The sequence below is a fragment of the Oenanthe melanoleuca genome, chromosome 13 (assembly GCF_029582105.1).
Source record: "Oenanthe melanoleuca isolate GR-GAL-2019-014 chromosome 13, OMel1.0, whole genome shotgun sequence".
Classification (NCBI taxonomy): Eukaryota; Metazoa; Chordata; class Aves; order Passeriformes; family Muscicapidae; genus Oenanthe; species Oenanthe melanoleuca.
Window position 1 is genome coordinate 17,079,985 of NC_079347.1, and position 18,206 is coordinate 17,098,190.

Sequence of the window (18,206 nt, forward strand, 5' to 3'; positions counted from 1 at the left end):
TGAGAGCAGTGCTGGCTCTGCTGACCTTTGAAACCAAAGCACAAATCCAAGCCCTACATCACGTGTGGCTCTGAATCCTGTTAAGCTTTTGGTCTGGTCCTAGTGGTACCCATTTAAGCAGCTCAGTATGAGCTTAAATTTTTACCTCATAACAGCCAGCATGAGCAAGCCCAGCTATTGTGTATGAGGTCCATTCAAAGCATTGGCACTGTCTTACACAGTTTGTCTTTTACAGCAAGCAGGAGGAAGGCTCTAATTAGGTCAGGCAGGTTGAGAATTCTAGCTCTTCATGTTACATTTCAACTAAGCACAGCCCAGCTTTTACTGCAATACAGCAAGATGAATGAGCAGAGAAATAACTTTGTGTTAAATCATGGATTTTTCAATTTAAAAAAAAAAAACTTTCACAAAATGAAAGCAATGGATTCCTGCAGTAAATACTAATGTCAGTTAAGCTAAAAATGTCAGTTTTTAATACTTCATTTCATAGTGCATTAAAGTAAAAAAGCCTCCTAGACTGAAGTTGACAGAAAGCTCTCAATTTCCCCTTGACTTCTACCCTTTGCTTCTCTTCTCCCCACTCTGCTCTACATGATTTATCAATGTTTTAAAGCTCAAGGATCACCCTTGCTGTAAGGCTAGCAGAATTATTTGCTGGAGTTTATTTCTGTCAGTATAAACATGCTCATGCCAGCCATATCAAACAAAGATGCAGCAATCCTAAAAGCCCAGTCCTGTGACACCTGCCATTCTTGGCTTCCCTTGGCATATTTGTACCATCAGTCAAAAAAACCCAAAAAACCCCCTTAATTCAGTGTTTCCATTTTCATATTTTGAGTTTGGTGGAATCTTCCATTAACAGTCAAAAAAAATGCCTGTTTCCTCCACAATGTTTTTACTCTATTTACATCTTTCAGATGAGAAAAACCTTAGTTTTTTTCCTCAACAAGGAGAGAACAGTATAAAATGCTTCTAGCAACCTTTTTATCAAAGTGTCTCTCAACACTTCAGGCTTAATACTAAGTGCTATCTTAATTAAAACACTTGAAAGTAATCCTCATCCTCAATCTTTACAGGATCAAGTAATCCAGCAAATACACAAAGATGACATTAACAGACAACACCTAGCAACTTCTTTCCTTGGACTTAATGTACTTAATGTATTTTTTTTTGTATATAATTTCCTAGGAATTATGAAGTTTCTGTAAGCTCACAATAAATTCTACCAGCTAACCTTTGGGTGTTGCCTCTGCAGCACCTCTGTGTGAGATAGCTGCACAGACATACAAAAACACAGTTCCATCTTAAATTCAGTATTTACTTTTGTATTAAGAGAAATAAGAGAAGTGCAGGTTGTATGTATTGTACAGTTCAGTTAAATAATTTCCCTGAGACTAGAGAATATGTAGTTTTTGAGGCAAGACTGACATTGGGCTTTGTTTTGAAGACAAGACTAGAAAAAAGAACATTAGATGAATCCCACTGTAATATGGTTGCAAAGGAAATGAACAAATTCTTTAATTTAAAACTTTTATTGTGCTAAGGTGTTCTTAATGTTAAATGCAGTTTAACAGTCTCTCACTTCCAAAGTTCCAATCCGTACAATACACATGAGTTCCGTGGGTGTCCTCCCACCCAAGTGAGAGAAGTTCTGTTGTCATTCCCTGTCACTGTACACTGATCACATACAACAGATGGCTACAAAGATTTTGTGGCAGTTTAAGAATCAGTGGACACAGCATTGCTCTCAAGACACTAATCTTAGTCACAGTACACAAATGTTTAGATAAATGCAGCCAATTTTACTCTGGCCTGAAAATGCTCTTCTGAAGATCAACAGCTGCAACACCTAGCCCCAGGATTTGAATTTGCATATACTGAATATAGATCCTCTAGAGTATAAAACTTAAGTGTACAGTCCCATTTCTACATTGGTTCTATAGGATGTAGGCCACAGAATTAATGGTTACTCTTGGCAGTACTGCTGCTGTTGGTATCAAGACAGCTATAAACAGCAAAATTAATTTATCATAGAATTGTATACACAGGATAGATAAAATTTAAAAATATATAAAAATAAAAAAACTTGAATGAAATCTGATTTCATTTGTAATCTTATTCTCCAGTGCTTATTCTCCTTTTCCAAATTTAAAATGCTCTGTTCAAAACCTAATTAAGCAGCCTCAGCCTATCCAAAACGTGCAACAGTGAACACTTTTCAGAGTTCATGCCTATACTGATGATACCAGGAGTCAAGAATGTACTGTCACCTGGCACTTCTCAGTAAAACATAGTTTTTCTAAAAATACATAATTTTAGATAATTTCTCTAGGGCTCCTACTGATTTGTATTATACACAGCATCCAAGTTCACCTTGAAGAAGCAGTCTGTTGTAGTCTCCTGCAGCACACAAATTTATGGGTGATCTGTTTTCTTAATATCAAGAAGACTTCAAATTTTGTTTTTATTACCTGCAATGGAAAAATGTTACTAAGTCTGAGTTTTCACCTATTGCTCCCACCATACTAAGTAATTTCTTGTCTCCTGGAAGGCAGAAAGCCCTACACTCAATCTCACAGGGAAGCCAGGATTTCAAACTCTGGAACAGACACTCTATTGAAACTCTCCCCCCTACCCTGCATCCCTTGGTGTGCCCCCATGCACCTTCAATCTTTTCCTCCACTCCACATTTATCTGCACACCATTTGCATCTTATCTTGACACCTGCAGTGGTGTAAGGTCCTGCCAGATAGCAGCTAAAGAGCCAGGGTGCAAAGGTCTGGCTAAGTCACTTGTACCCCCATGACCTGTGCAGGAAGCAATTCCTGTCAGCTCATCAGCAGGGAAATGGCTTTGCTGTCTGACCTGGCACACCACCTATTCCTGTCAGGTTGTAAGGATCTGGGATGGAAGGTACACTGGGAGTGCCCCACTGATGCAGCCACCAACATCTGCTGTGAAACAAGAGACACCATTCACCTCCCCCAGATGCAGCAGACTATGCAAGACTCTCATATCTTTTTGGTTAAGCTTGAGGGGTAACAAGGGCTACATCAATATCAAACTTACCTTCTTTTAAAGGTGTTTTTGGAGCAATATTTTCCTTGCTATCATGCTGGAAAGCTTTGGAAGGATCAAAACGTTTAATGCCCTGTACTGCACACAGCTGCTCCTGAAGATGTCTGTTGGTTTGCTTTTCCTTGGCTAGCAATGCACGCAGTTTTGAGACATCCTAGAGAAAACAAGACTTGGAAGTTAGATGAACAGGAGAAGAGCTTACTTAATCATTTACTGAGGGAAGCATTTTGTCTAATGCTAAACATAGACAGTTATTGGTGGCATTAAAACCCAACCCAAACATACAGGTGTAGAGAAACCAGCAGCACATACAGGCATAGAGTAATCCCACTAAGCAGTATGGCAGTCTGAAACTTTCAGCAGAAAGTTTATTAAGTCTAGGACACCAAAAAAAAGGTAAGAAAAGCCAACAAAGCTGAGAGTAGAGGTACTTATTTGTATTGCTGATCCCTCTGTATGTTGTAAATTCAGTCTAAAATAAAACACTTGGCATTTCTGGAGGCTTGTGGTTTATTGTAATCTATTTTGTGCAGGGAATTTAAGAACTAAGAAAGTAGCTTGCAGGATTAGTTATAAATATTTAGAGCAACAAGCAGATTTCTAATTTTTCATTTCACAAACCTGCTTCAGGTGGGCATTGTCTTCCTTCAACTTCATAACATGCTTGATTTTTTGCTTCATGTTCTGGTGGCCAAGTAGCTTAGCATATGCATCACTCAGTTTATTCAGTTCTTCTTGGGCTGCCCCATGCTCCTCCAGGAGTGCATTCTTCTCTGCTTCAAAAGCATCTAGTTGTTGCTGAAATACATTTGAGCATCTTAGAAGTCTTTCAACTAAGCATAACATTTTACAGAACTGAAATCTACCAAGGAAGATTACTTTGGGAAGGAGGATAGCTGACTCACTGAATAGTAACTTAGGAAACTAACACAGAATAAATGCCTTAGAATGGGAAGTAGCATATTTACTTCTCAGGAGTAGAACTTGAGCCAACTGCAAGTGTCTTATGTCAACAGATACTAACAAACACCTACTTCACACCTGAAAAGGCTTAACTTTGTTATGTAAGTCTTCATACAGTTTACGCCAGGTCTTGATCTCTTCCTTTAAGCTAGAGGTCACATCTTCACTTATGGTTTTCCTAAAAAGCAAGAAGCAGAGTTTTATTATGTTCCTCATTAGCTCTCAGCACTTCTTCCCAATAAAACTTGGCTGTACCATCATATGCAATTTAAATTTGAGAAAGTCACCTTGATCTTTCTGCTTCAAGTTCTCTTTTCAGATCTTCAGTTTGCTCCTCAAATTTTTCCTGAAGTTTAGTCATTTGTGCAAGACAAGACTCTTTTGTTCTCTCTGTCTCTGCTTCTTTTAGTGCAAGCTTTGTCTGGACTTCTAAAAGCATCCTGAGGAAAATACCATAATTTCTTAATGAGCCCTTGATTTTTACTTTTTTTTTTCCCAGTACACTAAATCTAACATGGTGGAAAAGCTCTTAGAACTGAAAGAAAGGTTTGCAGAAACAGTGCCACGAAGAAAACAGTAGTACAGAAGGCAATTCAGTTTAAGTTGAACAACTTTTTTACCTTGTCCTTTAAGGATGCAAGCAGTCCTTTTGAAGCAAAGAAAGATCATGTTGCTCATTTAAGGTTGTTCAATGCCAACAGCTTTTAGCAGTTTAGCAGTTAGGTTTTACATGCAGAGATTTGCTCAAGCAGGAACTAATTGAGACTATTCAGTGTGGATGTATGCAAGATTTAAAAAACCCTACACCTAAAAGCACTGACCCCTCTTCACCCCCAGCTGTTTGTTCCATCTGTTCCCTGCCATCTCAGCCAGGAAATACCTCTTCAGTTTTTCTTTTACCAGCTTTATGGAAATTTGAGACATTAAGCAGGTGGGAGGAAAGGGCAGAATCTTAACCAGTACAGAACCATAGAGAACAGTGATCACTAAGCTGCTGTTAGAGAAGCACATCCTCAGCTACTGGCCTAACAACTTCTTGGGTATTATTTCTCATCAGCTGCACTGTGGTGCCTCATATTAGGCAGAGAAAGAACCTCAGTCTACATCACCACAGTGTGGCAATTCATGGATGATTAATTGGCATCTGCTTGTGAGCAGAATTTGAGGTGACATCATTCAGACTGGAGTGCAAAGAGCAAGTCCTGCATTAAGTATTTGCTTGTCTACCCTGGGGATCTTATTTGCAGAGTAGTTACTGTAACTGATATCAACACTAAAATAGAGAATATTCCAGCATCTATCATTCAAATATTTCTCTTCTCCTCTATGTTCCACATATAGGAAAAGTCAAAATAACTGACTGGACAAATCAGTTTCCTAATGCATATAAACTTAATAAATTTTGTCTGTCATTATTTTCAATCTTTTTCACTAGGAAAACCAAGAAACTTCAGTTCACACCAAATACTGATCTGATCTTCTAGAGCATCACACGACATTCTAGTTAGAAAGGCAAGCCTCAGTTTGCATTCCTTAGCTTAAGGAAAAATTTTTCTGTAATACCTTGCACATTCTTCATTTGCTTTGTTTTTATTGTATTCTGCTTCTTGAAGGAGCTGCAGATTCTCTTGGCCTACTTTTTTTAGGCTGGCAACTTCTTCTCGCAGAGAGGTATTCTCCAGCTTAAAACTGCAAATTTCTTCAGCTGATGTTTTCTTGTAGCTGGTATTACAGAACAAATGAGAAAAACCTTGTTACTTCAGGCAAAATACAGACTTACATGTTCACACCTTACAAGAGCAATACAAGCTCATGCTAGCAAGTATCAAAGATTTTATAATCTGAAGACATGGCAGTGTACAGGCACTGATAGATCCAAGGGTAAGAAATAAACCACAACACATTCCATAAAGCCATAAGCGGTAAAATTACGACAAATTCTGTGATACAGATATTACTATATTTTTGTAGGTATTTTAAAACACAAAGGACCTTCTCTCTCTCAAGTTTATTTAAGCTGCAAAGCAACTGCTGTGTGTAGTTGGTATTGGCAAATATCCCACAGGGGTGACACACATACCTAGTATTAACAGTATCACTTTTTATATACTTTCTAAACCTGAGTATTTTAAGGCAAAAGAAATGCAATAACTGTAGGAAACTACTCTCAATTCAGTGCAAATTTTGAGTCAATAAAAGTCTTTTTGCAAGATATTTCAGTGCCAAGAACACCACCATCAGTTACAAGTATCATTGTGATTCAAGACCACTGAACTAGCTACATTTTGGAAGAAGAAATATCCAATTTCCTGAACTAGATAGTGATACTGTTTCACTGTACTTGCCTAGTACTCAAGAAACAAATTCCTAATGGCACCAAATACTATCACAAAATCCTCTGCTCTAATGCCATGCCAACACTCACATGTGGTGTGAGGTACCAAGGCATGTTAATGAATAATACATTTTATTGTCATCTTAGAGATAATGCCTGTTCTAGACATTAATAACATTTAACTACCTTTCAAAGTCAGCAATAGTCTTTCCAAGTTTCTGCAGTGTATTGCTGTGCTCTTCTTGGATTTTCAATACAGCACTGCTGTGCATTGCCTTGATTTGCTCCAACTCTGCATTCTTCCTGAAATAAAAATTGAGCATTACACACTGAAGTACGTGTGAACACATCATCAAATGCTGCTATCAGTTACAGAAGGTTTGAAGCAGCAGCAATAAATTCATTGTGACAAACCAGTAACTTCTCACATACTAAAGCACAATCTTCACAACGGGTATTACTAAGGATTTCCCCCTCCCCTTATTTTCCAAGGGAGCTATAGAATAGACTGAAGACCTAATAGTAAACTTAAAAAGAAACAACTGGCTTGAAAATCTTTGTCATTGTCTTCTCTAGAAAAGAAATAGCCAATACAACATGCATATAGCTTACCCAGCACAGCAAGGTCAGAGCACTACAATACCAGCCTTTCAAGCAAATCCCAATTGGCTTTTTTTTTTTTTTTTGGTTTGTTTTATATTTCAGCAATGTAAAACTGACTCAAGTTACTACTGCTAGTGATTAGATCTCATTACTATCAGTAATCAACAATCAGCAAGAAATAACTTCAAATCTGCTCAGGTCTCTAAAATCTGAATTGAACTCAGAAGCTCTGTATGCACTACAAATTTAACATTTTTCCTTTCAAAGCTTGAATCAGAAAGTTTCTCTCACAAACCCTTTCAACTCTTCTTTCATCTGTGCAAATTGAAGATCTTGAGATTTGATTTCTTGTTCCAGTCGCTTCACCAGCTTTTCAGCTTTCTTCTCCTTCTCATGCAATTTATTCAGCTCCTTCATGGTATCATTCAGCTCTTCTTCCAGAAGATGTCTCTCACTTGTTACTTCATCTTCAAACTCTAGTAACTTCTGCTGCATTGATGCAGATGACTCCTGCATACCAGAGATTTTAAAATTACCAGTACTTTCTGGGCAATAAAGGGTTAATTTGCCATGTTTAAATTTCAAATCTATGGGAAGAACCAAAACCCCCATCCCACCAGCAATGATTCTTAGACCTATTAAACCACACAAGGCTCTGCATGCCACTTTGCTATTGTTAATGATAACCTAATCTGTGGAATGCACATCTCATGCATAACCAAACAACAATTTTTAGTGCCAATCCATGGGAATACAATCTACTTTTAGGCTAATTTATAGCCTGTATTTACCTTCTCTTGCTGCAGTTGAGAGATGACCTCATGATGTTTCTGAAGCAGTTTTTGGTGCTCTTGTTCCACCAAATCAATTTTTTTTTTCAGGTCTTCTATTTCAGTATTCATGCTCAGGAACTGTCCTTTGGCCTCTGACAACTCTTTCTCTGCACAGAAAAATTGTCAGTATAACACAAATTCCCTTCTCTATCTTCAAATAGCTACAATATGTATTATTCATAATAATTCCATTCCATCTTGGTTTTTCCCTTGCCTAACTACCAAAAACACAGAAAGAAAACCCCCAACAAAACAAACCCATACCTACAACCCAATCTAGAAACTCCTCAAAGTTGGCTTGAGGTGTACCACTTTAAAATAATTTTAACAGCAGGAGTGTTTGGACCAAGCAAGTAGCCTTTGCCAGAAGAGCAGTATGGCTGGGAAAACTACATGAGCTCCCCAAAGCTGCTTCCACAAACTAGCACACAGAAGGCCCAGTACACAGAAAACTGAGTACATGTCTCAGATTGCAGTGCTGCAAGTGTTGGGAGAGAAGGAGTATGGAGGTGAGGAAGCAGGCTTGCCACTTTCCCAACACCTCAATGAGCCTATGTGCAAGCTGCTAGCAGTGAATTCACACAATATTATACTGCTTCTCAGTGAAGAGTAAGGAATTTCTTAGTGTTCACCTCTCAGATTAAAGCCACTCCTACAATTTTCATTGTATACTCTTCATCCAAGTTAACCTCTATGGAAATACCAATTAACAGATGTCAGATGTGAAGTGATTTTCCTGTTGTTAAAAACATTCCTTGGTGTTTCTAGCTGCAGCTCAGAGACTTGACTTCTCATCTGGAACAAACCAGTCTAAACTGACATTTTAGAAAACACCTACTTGAGATGCTTTAAGACATGTGAGTGATCCCACATATGGAACAATGTACAAGAACTAACAATTACCTTTCTCTTGTTGAAGCAATTGACACCTCTCATTAAGTTCTTTCATCAGTTTACATGACTCTTCCTCTTTTACTTTGAGGGTATTCCTCAGGATCTTAATCTCTTGGTCTTTCTTACTCAGTGTCTCCTCCATCTGGGTGACTTCCAGTTTGTATTTCTCAGCTGTTTCTGCAACACTACTGTAGAAGAAAATTCAGGCACTTGTTAGCACTAAATTTTGTTTGTAAGCTTACACATCAACACAAAGGAAAGCATTTAGAACTGTTAGCTTCCAAGAGGAAAACTGCCTTCTTGAGAACAATTTGTTGTTACCTGAGCTCTGTAATATATTCCAGGAGTTTTTCAGTGTCAGACTTTTCTTCAACTTTCTCTCTTTCAGTAGCAGACCTAAAACCAGACAGTTTTTATGACATATTTAAGCAAATTCAGAATTAAGTAGCAACACATACTCTGCATCTCCCAGATTGGCTCTAAGAGGTTTCTATCCTCTTTTCATACCTGTTCCAGATAGTCTTCTCACTGTAGTAAATGATGTAGCAAAGATGTAGCAGAGATGATGTAAAGATGCTAAACCACATTATGCCATGAGCAATATGCCACAAACATGCATTAACATAATGTAGCTTTCGTAGCTAATCAGCATCTGCTCCCTTTGTGACCTGCACTACCTGCATTTTTTATTTCCTTTGTGTATTTTAACAGCCAAGTTTGTGCACAGTGCCAGTTGTGCCAACCTGACATTAAACAGTTTGAAGTTCATCTTAGGTCACTATTCTCAGCAATACTAATTACATGTTAGAGCACTGTCACTGAGCAGCACATGTCATTCTTGTGGCCAAACAGAAAGTGCTGAGTTAGAACTCACTCTATTTACATAGAGCTGCTGGAACTAAGGAGACTGTGCAGTTGCCTTTCTTCAGAGCAGGAGTCTACATCAAAACAGCTCTGAAGGCACCCCAATGGCTCTTCAATGCACTCTCTGGAGAGCATGAATGTATTCATCAAATCCATGCCAAATGCCTGGCTGCTGAATTAGGATTTCAGCTCCTGCTCTAGTGCTTTTCTATTCTTGCTGATTCCTAACTTGGTAGTTTAAAGGGCCAGAAATATCCCATCCACGCAAATGTCCTCCTCCAACCTGAACAACAATTCTTTTCTGAAGACATCTTCCCACCCCATACCCAAGCAAACTCCCCACCCATTCCATATTGGAAGACAAAGGGTTGACATGACACAGTTTATCTGTTGGAAAAATGTTAGCTACACTACAGAAACAATGGATCTAATGCTTATTTTATCAAACCACAGCTGTTGTTAGAACTTCATTCCATCCTATTTATTCCAGATTACAAACACTGATAATGTCTGTTCCTTCTCAGTAGGGAGACAGCATTGATTTTGGTTACTACAAAAGATAAGCATGGAAACACAGCCAGGTCATATAATCTCATCTAATTCCCTTCCTAGCACTTACAATTTTTGTTGTAACTGTGCTACTTTTCCTTTTGAATGCTCTAGATTCCTTTGCACTTCCTGCAGCTTCATTTCCATGTCTTCCTGCTTTGCCAGTGCAGTCTTAGAAAAACAAACAACAAAACACCCATATTAACAAAACACCCATATTAACGTTAAAATGAGATTTAGTAAAACAAAAAAAAACAAAAAAAAAGGCATTGTGGAAAAAACAGTGGTGAACTAAAATTTAATCATCACTCCCATTTAATGATAGCACCAGCTACTATGCTAAATGTGCAAGTATCCCTTTATAAAGGTATCAGCCTCTTGTTAAACAACAACTACCACCAAGAGCTTCAAACTACACTCAGAATCACTGGTTTTATTCCTGAGCAGCTCAGAATTACTGTCCTGTGCAAATGGTCATACCTTTTCCTTAGCATCCCTCATGTTTCTGAGCTTCATCAACTCCATACACAGACTGCTCATTTTCTTCTGCACACCATCTTCAGACAACTGGTTAGAAAAGAAGATAAATGTGTAATTCCTTTGTATGAATTGCTGTTCACACAACCCTTTCCAAGCGTTCCCCTCCTGCTCTGTGATCAGACAGAAGGCACAAGACCCCAAAGCAGACATGTTTTACATCAAAACATGCTGATCAGCAACTAAAGCTTCCTCTTGCACAGGAAGCTCAATAAGAGCAAAGGCAAAGCAAAGATGCACTCATTTGTCTGAATACCTTTGACTTTAGTAGTTCATTGCTTCTCGTTATCTCCAGAAGCTGTTTTTTCAGGCATGCAACATTTGCTGAAAGAGAGGTTTTCTCCTGAACTGCAGCACTCAGCTTTGCTTCAATCTTAACGAGATCTTCATCCAGAGCCTTAAGTTTCTTATCCTGTTCTCCACGTTCTCTCACTAATGCACGAATCTAAAAGATGAGATATTTTCTTTATTTCCTACTATCATTAGCTTAGCCTCTCCAAGTAAACCACAGCCATAGGTATCCAAACTGTATTTACTTTCATTCAGAATATGTATCTGCAACTCTCATTCACAGGAAGGAAATAATAGAATCACCACAATTCTCTATTATTATGCACCATACAATAGCAACGTTTCATCTGACTTATTTTATGCTACTAAGCCAGTACAATATGTTAGAATAGTCTTAGCTTTAATGGGCAACAGAAGCCAAGTCTCCTTCTTGGCTGTGACAGACAAAAAGGCAGAATGTGACATTTGAGACAAAAGGCACCAATTAGCACACAGAAGTGTACTGATAGAGTTTAGGGTGCCTCTTAAGCATTAGAAGCATAAAAATTAGTGAGCAAAAAATTTCAGCTAGAGATTGTTCAATAAAACAGAACCTTTTTGGAGCAGCCAACAGAGGACTTAGTTCCGTGTTTGAAAAGACTGACAGAATAGCTGCTCACAATCAGCAGGAATTAATGCAATTCCATTAGCTTTGTACATCTGTAATATTTGATAACCTTTCTTTTGCACAGAGCTGTTTGTAAACTATTTGTATGCTGCATGATGCAAAAGAGGCCAATTCTACCAGCTTGTATTTTTTATTATTTTAAGTAGGACACGACAGGATTTCACTCATATGATGGATTCATACCTCCTTCTCCAGTGCCTTCTGTTTCTTTTTCTCTTTCATAAGCATAAGATCTTTTTTAGTCTTCACAATCCCATTAGCTGGCTTTGGAAGAGAGCTGTGTTAGAAATCTCTAGCTTCATAGTAGCTGAGCACAATTAAATACAAGACTGGGTGCTTCATACAGATAATACTACAAAGATACACACCAAATAAAGAGCAACCTTTGTCTCTCCCAGACAGGGCAGAAAACTATCAGATTAGGATGGGGTTTACCCTTATACTTTCTCATCAGCATTACTTTGAAGGGACAGCTCAGAACTACAGGGACAGGAAGAAGATTAACAAAGTTGAGACTGTAGCACCCCTAAGCTTCATAAAAGCATTTTAATACCTTCACCTCAGGTTTGTTTGCAGAATTTCATCCTACATCATCAGTACTCATGAACCTAATTAGTACATCAGGGTTATAATTTTTCAGCTTGTTAAGCTATTAATCTTGAAATCCATATCCTTGCAAAGGACATTGAGAACCTGTACAGGCAGTACCATCCCCTCCCTGTTACTTTCACCACCAGGTTTCCACTCTGCCTTGCCCAGCCCATGAGAGCAGGAATACCATCTCCTTAAAAAGAAGAAGCCACACCGTAATGGTGAGCAAGAGAAAAAGAAATCCCAAGAGTGTAGCACTAAATATAACAAGCTTCTCTGAAATCAGAATCTAATTATCACATGATTCTCAAGGATACAACAATTTCATTTTTCCTGCTTAGTCTTAAGGAACACAAATACAACAATATGTTCCATAGCTCACTTGGGTAGATCAATAACAATTGTATGAAGAGGCTGCATTGTTTAAGCAGTCAGAGAGATTTAGGTGGGATTTAACAGTGCTGCAGACACCACAGCAGAGCCTTACTGTCGATCCGAGAGATGTGAGTCTCCTGGCAGTCACTGGGGTGGGTGCACTCTTCTCACTGCTCAGATCTGTAGTACCTGCAGAAGGATGTAGAAGGGAATGGTGAGGGAAGAAGGTGTGCATGCACACAGAGAGGCAAATGTAACTAACTACACAAGGTTAATTGTCTGTGCCCAAAAGACAACATTCCACCTGGTTGTTAGCCTATCAGCTTCACAACCCAATACCAGCTGCTTTTTTACTGCCATTTCAATATTAGTCATCTGGGCACTTTATAAAGTTTAGAGACTACCAGACAACAGACATTTCTGATATTTCCACTTCTGCCAAGTTTCCCTGCCATGATCCAGATCCATGTCAGTTTTGAACTGAAGGATGCTTTAGATATTAAAATTGCATGAAAATACCTTTAAAGCCTAGGTTAATAAGTAGCTTATTTGGTCTCCAGAGTCCCCTCCTAATTAGGACAAATCACAAATAAACCTACTTTTGGAAGATTCCAATAGATGTTTTTAAAGCTGCTCCTCTGAGCTGGAAGGTAGGCAGTGAGTCTCTGAAACAGCAGAGACTGCATTTCTCAACAGCAGAGCAGTAACAGCACTAGCAATTGTGACATCTGAAGATATCATTGTATTCTGCGCAATTTTTACTTACTCTTCTGTTTCCTAACCCCTTGGCATGCTTCAGAGGACAGCAAACTTCCCACTCCATCTGATGGCTTAACCCTATGGGATCCTTGCAGGGGCGTACATGCTAGAAATGAGATTTTCAGAACAGCAAAGAACAACGAAGGTAAATAACAGGGTTTTCAGCTTCGATGAGTTGAGGCTGATAACACATCAGGGTAACTTTACAGCCAAAGTCTCAGTGTGGGAGGTTCTCACATCAGAAAACGCTCTCGCTAGCAGCGCCTCAGCCATGGCAAGCTCTGCACGTTCCCCTTACAGCGCGGCGCTACGGAACCAGAGGCAGCGAGGCTTAGCACCGCGTTAGTTACTATGTGCATAAAACACGTTCACTACTGTATTTGGCACGTCAGCGATAGACACGAAGTCGGCACCTTCCGCCTTCGAAGGGAACCCCTGTGGGAGCCCAGAGGGTCCTCAGGCACCGCGCTACGGGCCGCTCCTCACAGGGACACACTGAGGCCGGTCCCGGCCCCCGGGCACCCCGAAAGGCTCGCCCCGCTCCCTCCGTCCCCTCTCCGCACGTACCGGCGCTCCCATGGCGGTGAGGGTGGCGGCAGAGCGGCGCGCGCGCGGAGGCCATGGCGGCGCCAGCGCCCCGCGGCACGGCGTTCAAAGGCACCAACGGCCGCAGCGCGCGCCGCCCAGCCAATCAGCTGCCGCCGCCGCGCCCGCCTCGGCCAATCGGCGCGCCCGGCGCGGGGCACGCGCGCTGCGCGCCCGGCGGGGGCGTGGCCGGCGGCGCGCGTGCGCGGGGCGGGCGCTCCGGGAGGAGCGGGGCGGGGAGCCAGGCCGGAACCGCGGAGCGGTGCGGGACTCACTGTGCGCGGAACACCCTATCTCTGCGCGGAACACCCTGTGCGCGGAACACCCTATCTGTGCGCGGGAGTCACTCACTCACTCTCTCTGTGCGGCTCGGTGCGGGCCGCGGAGCGCTGCCGGCCGGCCCCATGTCGGCTCCGTTCGAGGAGCGCAGCGGGGTGGTGCCCTGCGGGACGCCCTGGGGCCGCTGGTACCAGACGCTGGAGGAGGTGTTCATCGAGGTGCGCGTCCCGCCGGGCACCCGCGCCAAGGACGTGCGCTGCAGCCTGCGGAGCCGGCACATCTCCCTGGCCGTGAGCGGGCAGGAGCTGCTGCAGGTACCGGGCAGCCGGGGGACGGGCCAGCGGCAGCGTAGGCCGCGGGGCGCCGCGGTCACGGGCTCACTTTGTTGTAAAATACCTCTGAGGCCTGAACAGTTGACCACTGTGTCAATCGACTGTGGGATTTCCTTAAAGACCTCCAGGGACTGTGACTCCGACGCCTCCCCGGGCAGGTCGATCCAATGTCCAGTCATGCGGTGAAATTTGCTGATGTCCCACCCGGACCTGCCCTGGCACAGCTTGGGCTTTGTCCTCATGTGCTGTCATTAGTCACCTGGGAGAAGGTTTGCACACCTGTGCCCTTGGTGCCTCTCTGTTCTTTATCCCAGGTTTGATACATTAAAAAGTACATTCATTGGAAACAGTTTTGTTCACCTGCACGGGGTCTTACAGATGGTGCCTGTCCTCTGGTACATGAAAAGAGAGCTGGAGAGGGGCTTTTTAGATGGGACAAGGAGAAAGGGTTTTAAACTGTCAGAAGACAGTATTATATTGGATATTAGGAGGAAATTCTTCCCTGTGAGGGTGGGGAGGCCCTGGCATGGGCTGCCCAGAGCTGGATGGGTGCTGTATCCCTGGAAGTGTTCAAGGCCAGGTTGGACAGGGCCTGGGGCAACCTGGGCCAGTAGAAGGTGTCCCAGCCCATGGCAGGGAGCTGGAATGAGATGACCTTTAAGGTTCCTTCCAATCCAAACGATTCTGTGATTCTATGAAAAATAAAGATACAAATTCACATGGATTTTAATGTGAATGTGGACAGCATTTCAGTGCACAGCTTCAGTTGCTCCAGAAAGAAAAAAAAAAAAAGCCAAACCTAAAACCCCCCAAAAACCAGCCTAAAGACAGATTTACTTTCGCATTTATAAAGAACTTCTCATACTACCTGTACCCTGCACCAGAGCTAGATGTTACTCCTGGCAAAAACACTTGCATTTTCATGACAAGATTATTAAAAGTGGCATTACCTGCTGAGAAACACAAGTCTCTTCAGTGACTCTAGATACTGAAATAATTAAGGTATTAAATGCTTCAATTAAAAGAATAATTGCATAACAAGCAATAATTCTTTAGCAGGTTACATGCAAGTGTATACTTGTAGGGCCAGATCACCCTATTCATTTTCAGCAGAATACAAGGTGGTTAAATTGTGAGTAAAACTTTGTAACTCAAGGTGAACTGGATGCTGAGGAGGTTTTACTGATTTGTAATATTGTACCTGTCTTTTGCAGGGTAAACTTTTTGACTCTACAGTAACTGATGAAGGAACGTGGACCTTAGGTAATAACCTACATCTGAAGTGACATTATAAAGGCAGTAAAACTTTCTAATAGACACTTCAGAATAGTTTACCCCTCTTTAGTAATGGGAAAGATTATTTTCTTTCCATAGCTTTGTAAAAAGGCAGTTGTTATTGCTGGATTAAGGAACTGAAGTATTACAAAAGCTCTTGAGACTGAGGTTAATGAGAAAATGCCACATCCTGGAAGATGCAATCAATGGGTTACAAACATTTCCATATAGTGAGAAGTTTCTTGCAAACCTTCATTTATAGGTAAACAATTATGGTACAGTTATAGGGTATATGACTCTCCATAATTACTACTTTTATGCATTATATTTTTTGAATGAATAACAAAATCTACAGTCCAAGAGAATCTGAAAGAAATTTAAAAATTACACTTAAGGTTCCTACATATAATTAGGCAAAAAAGCATATCATGCCATTATATCATAAATACTGTAAAGTATTAAGAATATTTTGGGGATTGGCAATCATATTTGTGGACTGTTCCTCTCAGTGTTTTCCTATGATATTTATTTTAAATATTTATTGATAATTTAGTAATTTAAGCATTGAAATTAAAAGCATTAATATACATTGTGAAGTGAAGCCCCGTCTTATTCACTTCAGTATTACTAAACACCCTGCACATTTACTTTGAAACATGCTTCCAATATATTCTCTATGGCCATACACACTCTTTTAAATAATCATCCATTCATGTGTTGCTAAAACTTAGTTCTGGCTTTTTTTGGTAATAACTCTCTGTAAAGCCTGATCTCAATTTTTTCATTATTGCCTTAGCAGAGTTGTCTATATTAATAGATTAAATCTTTGTTGTGAACATCTCCAAGAGTTTACTTTATGTTTGCAATAGAAATACTTTTGAGCTGTGTTTAATCCCTTAAAACAGCTTCAGCACCTTACAGGCCAGAAGGGGAGAGATGACAATACAGACTATCTTTGTTTCAGCTCTTTTTTTCTTTTTAATGTTAATTTATTTATCAAGAACTTGGTTGGCATTGGCATTAAGAACTTAAAATTACTTCACATCTTGTGCTTGTAAATGGTGAATTCACCAAACCAAGAAAAGAGCCAACATGTAGGACTGAGTTTAAAGGTTGCTCTGTGTGTTTTCATTCAACAGAAGACAGGCAGATGATACGAATTGTTCTAATGAAGACAAATAGAGACGCTGGAAATTGTTGGACATCTCTGTTAGAAAATGAATATGCTGCTGATCCTTGGGTGCAGGACCAGATGCAAAGGAAACTTACACTGGAGCGCTTCCAAAGAGAAGTAAGTTAAAGGACTGATGCCTGGAAAGGCTGATGTGGAACAGAGACTAGACAGAGTTAAAAGGAGTAAAATAGGTATTTATTGAAAGGCCTTATAAGGATGAACTTTGGGCAGTACAAGAGCCTGGCCAGGGCTGCATCCGGGTTAAATCCAAGATGGATCTGTCACAAGTTTTTAAAATTTTATAAGTTTTGGTTCATCTGCATATTGGGGTCAATTTTCCAACCACAGCCCCAGGTTATGAAATCTCAACCCCCTGGCTTGTCCCCTTCCCTTCAACATTGTTTCTGCTTTTGAGTAAGGGTTGTCCTTGATTCTCTGGCTGGGGAGGGTTTGTTTTGTCTAACTCCCCTGTGAAGAGAACTTACTAAGACTGAATATGAAGTTTCAGAGTTTCCAAGCAGCAGAGAATCTGAAAAATATAAATGCTAAAACCCAAAGCACCAGGACCATGGTTAATCCTTATATTTTTTGTCAGCACACAGACATTATGGCTAGGAAAGCTGGCCAAATGCCATGGAAATATATGCTTTAATTCAAAATCTATAAAATGCTTACAAGGTTTTATCACTGTGCTTTGAAGAGATTTGTCTATCTGCACTCTGTCTGCAGGGTTGTAAGTTCTGGGATTTGTCTGGGATTTTAAAAAGCATTTTTATTCTAAATAATTTACTAAACAATTTTTAATTTTACTTCCATCAGAACCCTGGGTTTGACTTCAGTGGGGCAGAAATTTCTGGAAACTACAGCAAAGGAGGACCAGACTTTTCTAGTCTTGAAAACTGAACTTTTTATATATGATCCTTCAGACAAATTATATGTTACAGTTAAAGACTGGAATCATGTACCTGTTGAAGACTTCAGTGATCTCTTCAATGGATTGTTGTCAAAAGTAATTACTTCAGTGAAGAGAAAGATCTTTTCCAGCAGAATGAAGATAAAATATTACCAGCTGATTTATAAGCTGTGATACTAAGGCACAGACTATAGAGAAAGGTGTACATAAAAACGTAATGTCTTTAAGCAGAACATTTGGTTTGGGTTTTTTTTTTTTTAAGAAACACCATAGTAAACAAATCAGTAATAAATCTACTGCTTATCTTAA

At 40.3% G+C, this 18,206-nt stretch overlaps 2 protein-coding genes across 2 annotated transcripts; one reads left to right on the forward strand and one right to left on the reverse strand.

Annotated features, from left to right (window-relative positions):
• Positions 1-1,322: 1,322 nt before the first annotated feature.
• Positions 1,323-14,026, reverse strand: HMMR (hyaluronan mediated motility receptor). Its single transcript, XM_056502597.1, has 18 exons — positions 13,907-14,026; positions 13,347-13,445; positions 12,693-12,769; positions 11,798-11,878; positions 10,913-11,101; positions 10,600-10,686; positions 10,190-10,290; positions 9,028-9,102; positions 8,716-8,894; positions 7,771-7,919; positions 7,275-7,489; positions 6,563-6,679; positions 5,605-5,763; positions 4,329-4,481; positions 4,120-4,219; positions 3,700-3,876; positions 3,070-3,232; positions 1,323-2,471 (listed from the first exon to the last, which is right to left on the reverse strand). Exons 1-18 carry the CDS (start codon positions 13,959-13,961, stop codon positions 2,452-2,454), a joined length of 2,196 nt encoding a protein of 731 aa, XP_056358572.1. The 5' UTR covers positions 13,962-14,026; the 3' UTR covers positions 1,323-2,451.
• An 89-nt stretch (positions 14,027-14,115) lies between these two features.
• On the forward strand, positions 14,116-18,206 carry NUDCD2 (NudC domain containing 2). Its single transcript, XM_056502567.1, has 4 exons — positions 14,116-14,517; positions 15,750-15,798; positions 16,950-17,101; positions 17,804-18,206. The coding sequence occupies exons 1-4, from the start codon at positions 14,329-14,331 to the stop codon at positions 17,885-17,887; spliced, it is 474 nt and encodes a 157-aa protein (XP_056358542.1). The 5' UTR covers positions 14,116-14,328; the 3' UTR covers positions 17,888-18,206.